This window comes from Saccostrea cucullata, unplaced genomic scaffold (genome assembly GCF_032062105.1).
Source record: "Saccostrea cucullata isolate Sc308-1 unplaced genomic scaffold, CSIRO_AGI_Scuc_v1 ctg192, whole genome shotgun sequence".
Taxonomy (NCBI): domain Eukaryota; kingdom Metazoa; phylum Mollusca; class Bivalvia; order Ostreida; family Ostreidae; genus Saccostrea; species Saccostrea cuccullata.
The window spans coordinates 343,004-355,609 of record NW_026932625.1 but is presented as its reverse complement, the minus strand read 5'-3'; the positions used below and the strand labels follow the sequence as shown (position 1 = coordinate 355,609).

Sequence of the window (12,606 nt, the reverse complement as noted above, 5' to 3'; positions counted from 1 at the left end):
ACAGCTGTTATCAATTGAATTAACTGAAATCTTTCTATATTCTTCTTTGTCAACCTCCACAGTTATAGGAAGTATAAAGTGGAAATTTAAAACTTGTTAGGTGCATGTGAATTTTTTTTAAATAAAACAAAGAAAATGATCTTGTACTGCATCACGATGCACATATACCAGTATGATATGTGCATGGTGAGTCCTTGAAATCAATGCGATTGATGCTGTATCATTACAACTCCAGATATTAAGTCATCTTTAAGTCACACAATTTTTCCTCGGCTTATGACATCCGTTTTTCTCTGTAACAGACCAACGTCCAGTATACAGACCTCTTTTATGTGCTCCACAATGGCTGTCTGGACGTCCACGTCTAGTTGTTTGATTTTATCAATGAAGTATTCCTTCCTCTCACACTGAACAGCACACCCCAGGATCAGGAGTAGGGTCTTCCTCATTTCACTGAGGCTAATGTCTACAAGAGATTGGTAATTATCACAACTGCAGAACTGTACACTGAAATTATCAAATTAAATGTGTTTGTACACCTATGCCCCCCCCCCTACATGAAGTATGTGAGCCAATGCTCACTAGTAATACTTCCGCTGTGATATGAATATACAATATCACATTATGGGTAGACGCACGGATAAACAGGAAGTTGATATCAGATTTGAAAAATAAATGAATATACCACCAACATGGCATGCCTCATCAAAGAATAAGCTTAAATTTTAAGTATCTGCAATGAGCAGTTGCTAAGAAAACTGCGACGAAAATTCGTTACGAGAAAACAGACAGGTGAACAGACATACAGACAGATGGACAGACACACAAGGGGAAACAGTATACCCCCCTCTCCTTCAGAGCGGGGGTGTAATAAATGGAATTTTTTCAGTCCAGGGGGCATAACTCGGTCCAAAACAGACTTGACCCTCATATTCTTATGATAAATATGTTTACCGAATTTCATTTCAGTATGTGCAATATCTGCAAAGAAAATGAACTGAAACTTGGTGGACGGACAGGCCACCAGACCAACAGACGAACAGACGAACAGACCACAGCAAAGCAATATGCCCTTCTTTTTTGGGGCACAAATATTACAAAGGAAATATTCTGGCTTGTGAAGAACTTATTAAACAATTTAAATTTATGCATCAAAATAATAAAAGAGATACATGTATTAACATAATCAATTTTACAACTTGATGTTCAAATTGTGAGTATACAGATTTTAAAGGAAAAGGGGCAACTGTTAGCTTTGAAAACAAATTTCTTTCACTTTATAGAGTAACAAATAACACAAATAAGGTAATAAGACTCCTAAAAATAAGAAGAAATCATTCCCATAACAAACATCACAAATTAGCTAGATCTACAACATTTTCCAATTCAATACACAACAAAATAGACACAACAAAATAGCCCGAGGAACAAAATCCCATCAGAAGAGATCAGCCATTTAGAAAATTGCTATCTTTTGATGGTGATTTACATTAAGTTAGGGAACTTCTCAATGACTAGGTCTGGTATTTCAGCCCTGGCCAGATGAGAAGCCGCTGATTGAGCTAGGAGAGTGATTCTCTACAGGTGTACATAGTATCGGGCTTCTACCTGTCTCTTAATTAGTGAGTCTGGCTAAGGTAACAAGAACCAGGTGCTGTAATGACAGGTGATTTACCTTTATCTGGTTCCCTACATATTGTCTGGTAGTTAGGGTCTGGCTAATTAAGGTAACCAGTAATGACAGGTGATTTACATTTATCTGGTTCCCTACATATTGTCTGGTAGTTAGGGTCTGGCTAATTAAGGTAACCAGTAATGACAGGTGATTTACCTTTATCTGGTTCCCTACATATTGTCTGGTAGTTAGGGTCTGGCTAATTAAGGTAACCAGTAATGACAGGTGATTTACCTTTATCTGGTTCCCTACATATTGTCTGGTAGTTAGGGTCTGGCTAATTAAGGTAACCAGTAATACAGGTGATTTACCTTTATCTGGTTCCCTACATATTGTCTGGTAGTTAGGGTCTGGCTAATTAAGGTAACCAGTAATGACAGGTGATTTACCTTTATCTGGTTCCCTACATATTGTCTGGAAGTTAGGAAGCTTCAGGATCAGCAGCTGTTGTAGAACGTCCTACAAAACATAAATAAACATAAGTAATTACCTGGAAAACGGATCTACAACTGCTGCATAGTGTGCAGACGCATTAAAAAAAAAATGTGTTAGTGAAACACTGATGTTTACATGGCAGCTCAAGACCAAGGTTAAAGTTTTTCAAAAGCAGGTCATACTTAAAAGGTCATGACATCAGAAAATATTGGTATCACAGGAAAAAAATTATCAGTTCAAACTCCCAAGGTCAAGGTCAAAATGCTGGTACCCAAAGAAAGGTCTGGTCAAATGAAATACATTTGTGAAGCATAAAAGTTAAAGAACCAATGTAGCTTCAAAAGTTATGGCCTACGTTAAAGTTTGGTAAAATTTTGAAAAAAAATAAGTCAAACTCAAAGATCATACACTGATATCAAAAGGAAACTTTTTTCACAGAGAATATATATACATATGAAATATAAAAGTCCTACCACCAAACATTCAAAGTTATAAGCAATGTTAAAGATTTTGTGAACAGCTAGGCAGACTGATGGACAGACCTCTATTTGCCCCTAAAATTTCAATTAGAGGGATATAAAAATTAAGTCATTTGTTCAATGTTTGCTGAATACCACAGCCTTCTAAATACAGTAATGTCTGTGTGTTTCAAAGTCTGGATTACTAATTTTTCTAGCTGAGATAAATTTCTAATTTAATTAATTTGAATTAAATTTTAAGTATAAACCACGTACCTTCTATAATTTAAAAATAAAATCTATCCCATGTATGTGAATAGAATTTTAATTTTTATTCCTAAATCTTAGTTTTTATTCAGATTGTCAGTCATAGAATTTTTCAAACACCTTCAAATTTTATAATTTCTTAAATATCTGCCATCTTTTACCGGTATTTGATTATAAAAATCAATACCACCTCAAATTTTACGTTAGCTTAAAATATGTCTTATAAAAGAAAGGCTTGATTTCATACAAAGAATTGCTTTCACTATATGAGTTAAGTTGGAACATTGTTGATCGTATATGTTAATCTCTCTGTTTAAGTGAGAATGGAATGTACATTGTGTCGTATATTTCATATTCTGGCTTTCAGATCAGGTGTTATTACCCATAATAATTACCGCTGAGCCGCTAATAGAAAAATATAGCTTCTTAATCCCAGATCCAGGCACTGAGGGTTTACAAAGCGGGTGCAGTGGAGTACAAAATTGGATGAGCACTAAACCGTGGAAAGGCAGGTTACCCAAAACTAAAGGGACTCCAAACCAGACCATACACTGAGGGAATTAGTCCCCCAATCCTCTTATGCTATTTTTCTGCCTCACTTAAAGCTATATTTATTTATCAGTCACCAAATGAAGACAAGGCTATTGTGTCTCTGTTTTAATTACATTAAAAAATGCAGACTTGCTTCTACAAGTTCTTTCTACCTGACCTATTGATGTTTTTACTCAATGCCAGTAATTTAAAAGAAATCCATTATAAGACCAAGAAATATATATATATAATTTGTGGCTGCAATGCAGTTATTCTAAATTAAAAATGAATGATTTCCAAACAAATCTCAGTGGCTGAGGATATTCTAGCTTCCAGAATATTAATTACTGGTAAGGTCACAATGTGCTCTAAGCGGCTTCATGACTTAGAATTTGTGCTAAGTGAATCAGACTTCTTAAAGAAACCCAAAATATCAATATTCCGTGGATCAAATGTTCTAATGATGAGATACTATGGATCTCAGAGCTGTCAGATGGAAGGCCTATGAACACTTGTGCTACAAGAATGGATCTCCAGACCATTTAATTACTTCTCCTGACACTGGTCTGCATTCCAGTCATGTCTTGAACATCTAAACCAACTGCTTTATATTGGAGAAGTTATTTAGATGAGGACAGGTGCCCTCAGTAATGATCTATGGATGCTTCGTGTATACCTTACATGTTACTCTAACTTTTACCATGCCAAACCAATGTTACAGCTGATCAGGAGCTCAGATCCTTTAGTTGTACAGGAATTTTATATAAAAAAGTAATGTTAGGACTAGGTAAAAAATTTGTTGAAAATTTTTCAACTGCAAAGGTAGACTTTTGAAATCCAAAGATCAACATATCATAAAGATTATAAGATAAACTGAATAGCAAGCTTTTGCAGCAATTCTATTGTTAACCCCCTAATGTTATTGCAGTAATACAATCTGTTAAGCTAATGGTACCTGAACTGAGATAGTTTATCTAGATAGATAGAGATTCAGATAATGACCTGTGTATACAGGCCTCAGGTGTGTTTTGATTGTTGAGGTGTTGACAAGATTGCATGATACAGAATCAGTACAGAACACTATCACCACACTCTGACCTGTCTACGATTACAGGTTATCTAAACTGGTTACCTCCAGCAAACAAAGCAAGGCGAAACTTAGAGTGATCTCAATTTTCTCACAATCAACTCATTTCCGAAGTCCCCAATTTTTCTCACAATCAACTCGTTCCTGAGCAGTCTTCAATTAACTCATTCTTGAGCAGTGAAATTAGCTGAGAAACCAATGAAGCATCGCGGAAAACTTGATTAAGTTGTTCAATAGCATGACTTCAGGTGATAGTGAGGAGATGGCAGGGCTACATGCAATATAAAACTAACTAATTACTTAACATGGAAATAAAAACAGCCGAAATCTAGATCACCAAACAATATTATTGGGAAATTTTTTCTTCATCAACCAGCAATTTTCTCGGGCACCAGTCCATAACTACACCTAATAGAAATCTAACAATAAAGACTTGTCAGATGCCTTGTCCATATATTTGGGACTCAGTAATTTAATTAAGAACAACTTGAAGAGACAAACCAGGAAAAGAAGCAGTGGTTTTACCACAGACAGTGGCCATCCAGGCTTATCCAGCCTGACATAACGGGATAATGAAGATTACACAATGATCAGAAGCCTGAACCCTGGAACCTGTTGGCTTTATTGATTATATAATTGAAGATAAATAACTTGTAGGCTCTGCTTATTCTCTGTGTCATGGCCTTACATAATCCTTGATTACCCAGTCTCTGCTTCGCAACAGTTGGACATTACACCAGCTCTCTTCACAAAACAGTTAAAGATTACACAGGAATGTCTGTCAAAAACCATTCATTCTTTGAGAGTTTTAATTACAATTGTCAATCATAATTTTGGCAGTGTTTCACATGACCCTAAATATTTCTGAGCTTTAAATGGACATTTTTTTTCTGTTCATAAAACTCCTAATACACCTAAGCATTCCTTGCAGCATATTGTAACGAGTGCCAATTGGTCGGTCTGTTTGATGACATTCCTGTAGTGTGTGTAGTGTGCTTTATGATTAGGTTCATTATACCATTGTTAGATTTCTAATCTTTACAATCTAGATCTATTTAGCATTGAACACCTACATACAAGCTTCAAAATAACAAATACAATTGGATTTTCCCTATAAGTACAGCAACCTATAGGTACATATGTCAACTGTACGTTATAAGAAAAAAAAAAACTAATTCCAATATTCAGAACTCATTGTAAAACTTCCCACCCTGAAGTCCAATCATTTAATTAAGTTAGACTGTTTGAATTGTTGGAATATTGTTTGAATTCCTACACTGGTACATGTATTGTTATAGATAGGTGTAGATATGTAGCTTGCTGGTCTGAAATAATTAGGATGGATGACAAGAGTTACAGTTATACCCATAAAAACTGTGTATTTATTGTGTACAAAATGTTGCGCTCATTTTTTTAATTAATTTCTCCATATTCTTAGGTCCTCAACTATACAAAGGATCCATTTCAAAATATTTATTCCTTTGACCCCTATAATCAGCTAATACTATCATATTTTATATCTGCACAATTATCTTGCAGTCTAATTTTCGTTGTTTCCATTTTAGACCCAGGAGGGCTATTAAAGAATAGTACACTGTACGATATGGTTATGATGTTTTTGGAAATAGTACAAGAATATGTTAGGATCACATGGTTGTAGTATTTTGAGATTGTATGTGAAATACGGAGAAATCGAAATCGCACTTTTTTGTGTGCAATAAATATGCATTTTTTAAATGGTGGCACTGTAGCTCTGTTTTTTTTTTCAGATGAACATTCACCAAATATATTACAATATTAAACTAGACACAGTCTCTTTATAAATCCAGACAATTTGCTATAGAATATATTTATGAGTTCATAATAGTTATAGGCTTTGACTTTATGCATGCTCTATTCCCAAATAAGATTCAATACATATATGTATACCCAGTAATAAAATGTGTGGAAAATAACTGAAATGAAAAGCAATTTCCTTGAAGAGATTATCATTATTTTCCATTAGTATTTAATATCTCTCTACATTGTGACTAACTTTTCTTTGAACATGCTGAAGCACTAAGCAAAGAATACAGCAATGAGATTCTATAGCCATAATTAAGCCACACGACAGCACGGTCTTCCTGGGGATTTTATTAGTCAGCCCAGCCTCATTGATTCCTAATGAATTCTCCAGATAAGGTCAGAGAAGGGTGACATTAACTGGTCCTCAGAAATCTTATCTAAACTGCCCTTCATAGATACACACAGCCAAACAATGGACCTAAACTTTGGGATACAAATTTTATCTTTAGTTATTAACCTAATGCCTTCACTCAATACCACAACATTTTATCACATACATAAGATGGAATCTTACAGCACATCTCCTCTCTATTGAAGGGCTGTAATATCTGGATGAGAATTTTCAGCAACACTCTGAGTATTTATTCAGACAATCAGCCAATACTGGCAGGTATGTCTGTAGCTACAAATACTACCCATATACGGGATGTAGTTGGTTATAAATTTAGGGTATCCCAGAGATATTCCTTACTAGTGCCACTTAAGGGGTGCTATAAAGCTGTAAAACCTTCAGAAGGGGGAGCACTGGAGGACAGGGTTGGTAGGATTGATCCTGACACCCCCATTAACCTGCTGATAAGATAAACACCTAGCACATACCATAAAACTAATACAGGACCTGAATTTAAATCAAAACATCACAGCCAAACTTGTGTTTATATACATGCAGGTATTCACTGTATGCATTCCATGAAGATTGCCTCATTTGTGAAGTGAACGTCTTGCACTTTATTCTGACTAGAATGTCCAATTTTCACTATAACTACCAGTGCATGTTATTAAAAATTTAAGACATTTTTCAAGTAAAATTACCTGTTTATCATCTATTTTACATATTCTCAATTTTAGAATTTGAAATTTGCTCATCTGCTCAAATGTTTAAACAAACAAAATTTCAATGTTTAAAGAAAAAGTATCAAATATATAGGTTTAAATTGCTTTAAAAAAAAAGTGTCTCAGAGAACCTTCTCATTGACAAATATTCCTTGTGTTAAAATTCTGTACTTTCTCCCTAACTTTTAAATTAATGAAATTGAGCAGATAATGAAATTTTGATTGTTGAGCAAGATAAAAGAAATTTACTGAATTGCTTAGGTAGTTCAAACATACATACACAAAAAAGGTTTCACAAAATATTAATATGAAGAATTTCACGAGATACAATAAAGAACAAGATAAATCAGTCATTTAAATTTTAAAGTTACAGATCTTGAGGAATTTTGAAATTAAAACAGGAGTATTCAAGAGTAAGACTTGAAAGCACATGTGCCATTCTCTGTGATAATGAACAACCACAGCAAGATTGTAATGGATAGAATTATCTTTTTTAAATAAAGTCTTGTCAATACACATCATTACATCTGTAACATTGCAGAGACAAGCTGTAACTTGAAGCATTCCTTAGAATCCCTCTGATAACATATAAGGATAATAGTGGAGAATTGAATGTGTATTGAGACCCGAGATATCCCAGGGCTGCCACCTCTTACAAGTCTTTTATAATGTTATTAATGTGGACATCCATTACTTCAATCAACCAGAACACGTCACGTATAAGACACCAGACCTTAGACAGTCACCTAAAACACCATATTGATTTAAATACACCTGTATATTAAAATTTAAGTGATTCCATTTACTGCCACCTGTTTGCATTTCTGTGAAATATGCAGATATAAATGAAACTATTTTTTCGACATACGTCATTTACTCTCAACTCCTTTCAGGGGATAACAAATCCCATTGCCCGGCACTCGGGGCTAGTAAATTTTAAGGGTGGACAAGTGGAATTTTATCAACCACTTGCCTGTGGGAAAGCAACTTGAAAAAAATTCAGCTATGGCTCAGCCCAGTCAAAAGTTAAGGGCAATGTTTAACTGAGTTTTCAAATTCAAATCCAAGTCATTGATCTAATTTGCTTTGCACCAGTGGTTTACATGATCTACTAAGTATTTTTCTTTCATTTTTACGTATAGATATGATATAGTTTATGGTGGGGCAAGTAAATATTCAGGTAGGACAAGTGAATTCTGACCATGTACAGTGATGTACTTGCCCTTGGACAAGGGGCTGAAAAATCTGTTTGTCGGTCCCTGTCTTTGTGAAGTTATTTTCAACAGAATTTAGATAGGGTTGGGCTGATACATGTATCCTGTGATACAATATTATATGTACCATGATACAGTGGTTATGACATGATACATTGGTTGTGATACATTTGTCAAAAAAAAATTCAAACTATATTCATCAAGCCCTGACATTTCTAATGAGAATTTCCCAGTTAAGCTTTATGTCTACAAAACACTGTCTGTACTACTAGATACAGTGGATATTCTACGATACATACAGTTTACACTCTAACAAACAGTAGATACTCTATGATACATACCACGTAGTAGGCCCTGATGTTCCTGATGAGAATCTCCCAGTTGTGAAGCTGTATGTTGACATCCTCCACAGCTCTGTTGACATTCTGGTAGTTAATGGGACGTGGGTCACTGTAAAATACAACAGAGATATTATAGGGTTCTGGTAGTTAATGGGGCGCGGGTCACTGTAAAATACAACAGGGGTATTGTAGGGTAGGGGTCACTGTTAAATACCACAGGCATATTATAATCTATATCTTGACATTATTAATACAACTGTATAAATATAATAGCAAGAAATTGTTTCATATCAACTCACTTTCACCAACAGATAGTGAGTTATAGTTTTGTCCCTGTCCCAAATGATGGCCAAAGTTTAAGATCCTCAAGCTCTTCAATTCTGAGAAGGAGAGAGCTAGAAGTGAACTCTACTTTGGTCTGAGAGGATGCAGTATTTGTGTTTTGATATAAAGTTTATTATTTTATCCCGTTTTTATACTGGGTATAAAAGGATGCATGAAGTTGGGAAAATTTGAATTTTCCATAATTGTAACTTGCTTCCACACTTGCATTTAAATCTTCATCACAGTTTATACCACAGGAAAGATTCTAATGACATTTGTGATGCTCCAAGTCAATTACTTTAATTACTAATTAGTACAATGCAATGGTTTTTATATATTCTTAACATATGCAGATATATCTTTATGTACATTAACAATTAACATAGAGATCACTGTCTACCACCATATCACACTATTATTCTTAGCAGATTACAAAGTACAGTCAATAGTACAGGGCAATCTTTGGTAAGTGTCAATATCTAATCACAAAAAGCAAATAGTTTAACATACAGAGGTCCCGACAGACGTGGGTAGACAAATATTGTCGAGATAAAAGAACAAGCCCTCTTATCAAGATCCCTACCCTGAAACCTTGTACATGAATAAAGACTGCTGTCCATTCAATAGCAGACTCGAAAAGTCTTTAAATCAATTGTTATTCCAAGAACCCATGTACCACCCTTGTACTGGCCTGTACACTAAGAAAATATTAGTATCTGTGACTCAATGTTCAGAAAATACTTTGGTAAACATTTGGATGATACATTGGCCCTCCTCTATATGGACTTAATGTGAGAGAGATTTTCCCCGAGTGATGTAACCAGTATTTACAGGAGGGACTATTTTTCCTTGAGAGAGGGTCTAATCTATTTCTTATCAAATATCGCGCTACAAGTGATTGTTTGTTTGTACATACAGTTAAATTACCCTACCTTAAACACAGTCAATACACAATCAACATGGTGACACACAGGGCACTATATATACATGGCCTCTAAGTCTCTGTGGCATCATTTTTCTGAATACTGTACTGAGGGGTCATAATTTTGCTGAATTGGAATTTCTGTCCAATTCATGGTTTAACAATTACTCAAGATTATTTGTACATATATTACCATTTATGTGCACAAAAAACGCTGTGACAAAAAATTCCACGGGAAATTTGTGACTGCATACAGAGCGTTAATCAATCAATGTGGAAAAGTACTTCTAGAGCAACAAGAACAAAAGCATTAAAAACATTGATATTATCTCCCCCTCACTGCACAATTCAATTTCTTAATGAGAAAAAAAGATTGGAATATCACTTGGGAGAGTCTTAATATCATCAAAAGTGATAATTTAACTTCAATAATGGTCTCATTTTATTACATTTATTGGCTTAAATAATGATATTATTTTTATAATTAAAGATTCACTGCACAAGTACTAGTTTAAATAAAAACTGCCAGGTAATCAAAAATATTGTAGCTTCAATGAGGCTTAATTTTAATGAATAAAACTATTTTAAATTAAAAAGAATTAATGTATAAAATGTATCAATATCTGTCAAAGATTTTACCAAGTATATATTATTATAAAATATAATATAAGTTTTAATCCACATATAATTATACCCTAGAATCCTTGAAGAACTTTGATTTTTAGAACCCTTGTATCAGGTAGGTTTTTCAGTAATGCCGGTGCAATCCTGACAAATATTTCTGACAAAAAAAAAATTTAATCAAAAAGGGTCAATAGAATGATAGGGAGAGTCACTAAATTCAATCTATTGTGAAACACTAATCCACTTAGGTAAAAACTGAACTACACATAAATAGCATGAAATAAAAAGAACACATAACGTCAAAGTCAGTGTTTGTAAGTAAAATATATGTACGTCATTTCTTTTGACTCACTTCCTAACTGTTTTTTAATTTTAGTTTTACAGGTATACATCTCAAGTACAGGCCAAGAGGAATTTAAGTGATTTAATACCGTCAGCATATAGAACTATTTCATAAGTAATAATTTAGCAGATTTGGCGAAAGGCCAATTCTAAATAAAAATTCATTGCACCAAATGACACACTTGTAAACAATGTCCGAACCACCCAGCAGTGTTGCCAGTGTTCATTACTTTAGATGGAACCAGAAAGTGATGAATAATTGTTACAGGTTTCTAAAAGCTTAGCTTGTCTGACCATGGGCTCTAATGTTTTCCATTTTCCCCCTAGAAAAATCAATAGCTGGAAATTCTACTTCTAATTCCTGAAGGGTTAGAAAGTTTTGATTTGGGGTAATTCTAATATACACATTTCTATAAATGCATAAAATTATATCATCCTAATATCATATGAAGCAGACAATATAAAAACATTACTATTTCATACGACTGGAATTTGAGTTTTAAATTCTAACTATAAACTTGATAAACTGATATTTACATATATAGACCTAGTACTCCATGTATAATACTTGTACACATAATTAACCACAAATGTCAATGAGGAATTTCTTTTCATCTTCTGTTATACCCGGTAATTTAATTAATATAATCAGGTATATACTACATATTCTCTAGATGAACACAAAAAGGAATTATAAATAAATGTCTTCTTTTTTTTATTATATAGCGCAACACTTCCATGTTAGAATACACATGGTGGTGCCACTCAGGTAGTGTTTAGGGTGGGGGTTTCCTGTCTGTCGTTTAACAAGTAAAATTTTACCAACGTTGATAGGATTTTTAATATGCACGTTCTTTTTAAACTTTCAACTTACATTTGCAGCATGACATCATTTAAAAACACCCCGTCGCACAGGTCTTTGAACTCCAAGGTTCGACCATTACTGAACGTCTCCACCTGAAACAGAACGTCAGGTAACAAAACAAAAACGCAGGCAATTTTACTTTTTAGATACATAACAATTTCAAACGCGTGTAAATTATTAAAATTAAAAATTCCTCACCCACAACACAAGGGGTGTCTCCATAAAATTAACTCCGGCAGCCATTCTATTTATAAGCCTGCCTGGTCTTGCATTATTTGTTCAATATCAAACAATGCAGAAGACATTCCTTTTTTAAATGAACTTTTTAATTCAAAACTTTGAAGCTTTAACAGAGCACATATCAACTACATATTCCTTGACACTTATTCCAAGTATATCCCTGAAAATGAAATCCAATCCCTCAAGGTAATTAAATCCAAATAATTAAATTATCCCGTTTTGACCAATGCCATGTTTTCCCACATTTCTCCTCAGGTAAAATGTTTTCGTGAAGCCATATTAATTTGACCTTTCAACTCTGTGAATGAATTATTCATACACCGTATGAAGAAAAAAACAAGGTTATTGCTTAAATTAAGAATGGTATATATCCCTTTAAATAT

General features: G+C 34.1%; 1 protein-coding gene across 6 annotated transcripts in view; it reads right to left on the bottom strand.

Annotated features, from left to right (window-relative positions):
* LOC134235677 (girdin-like) overlaps nucleotides 1-12,505 on the bottom strand; it is a 37,215-nt gene extending 24,710 nt beyond the window's left edge. For 5 of the 6 annotated variants that reach the window (XM_062717817.1, XM_062717818.1, XM_062717819.1 and 2 more), the window contains exons 1-5: nucleotides 12,182-12,505; nucleotides 11,993-12,075; nucleotides 8,907-9,015; nucleotides 2,065-2,134; nucleotides 324-466 (exon numbers count right to left, since the gene is read on the bottom strand). In XM_062717817.1, the coding sequence (XP_062573801.1) occupies nucleotides 324-466; nucleotides 2,065-2,134; nucleotides 8,907-9,015; nucleotides 11,993-12,075; nucleotides 12,182-12,226 (450 nt within the window). In that variant the 5' untranslated portion in view covers nucleotides 12,227-12,505. Of the gene's footprint in view, nucleotides 1-323; nucleotides 467-1,675; nucleotides 1,956-2,064; nucleotides 2,135-8,906; nucleotides 9,016-11,992; nucleotides 12,076-12,181 lie in introns of those variants that run through there. The other variant, XM_062717822.1, reaches the window with a different exon arrangement.
* Between the last annotated feature and the right edge of the window lie 101 nt (nucleotides 12,506-12,606).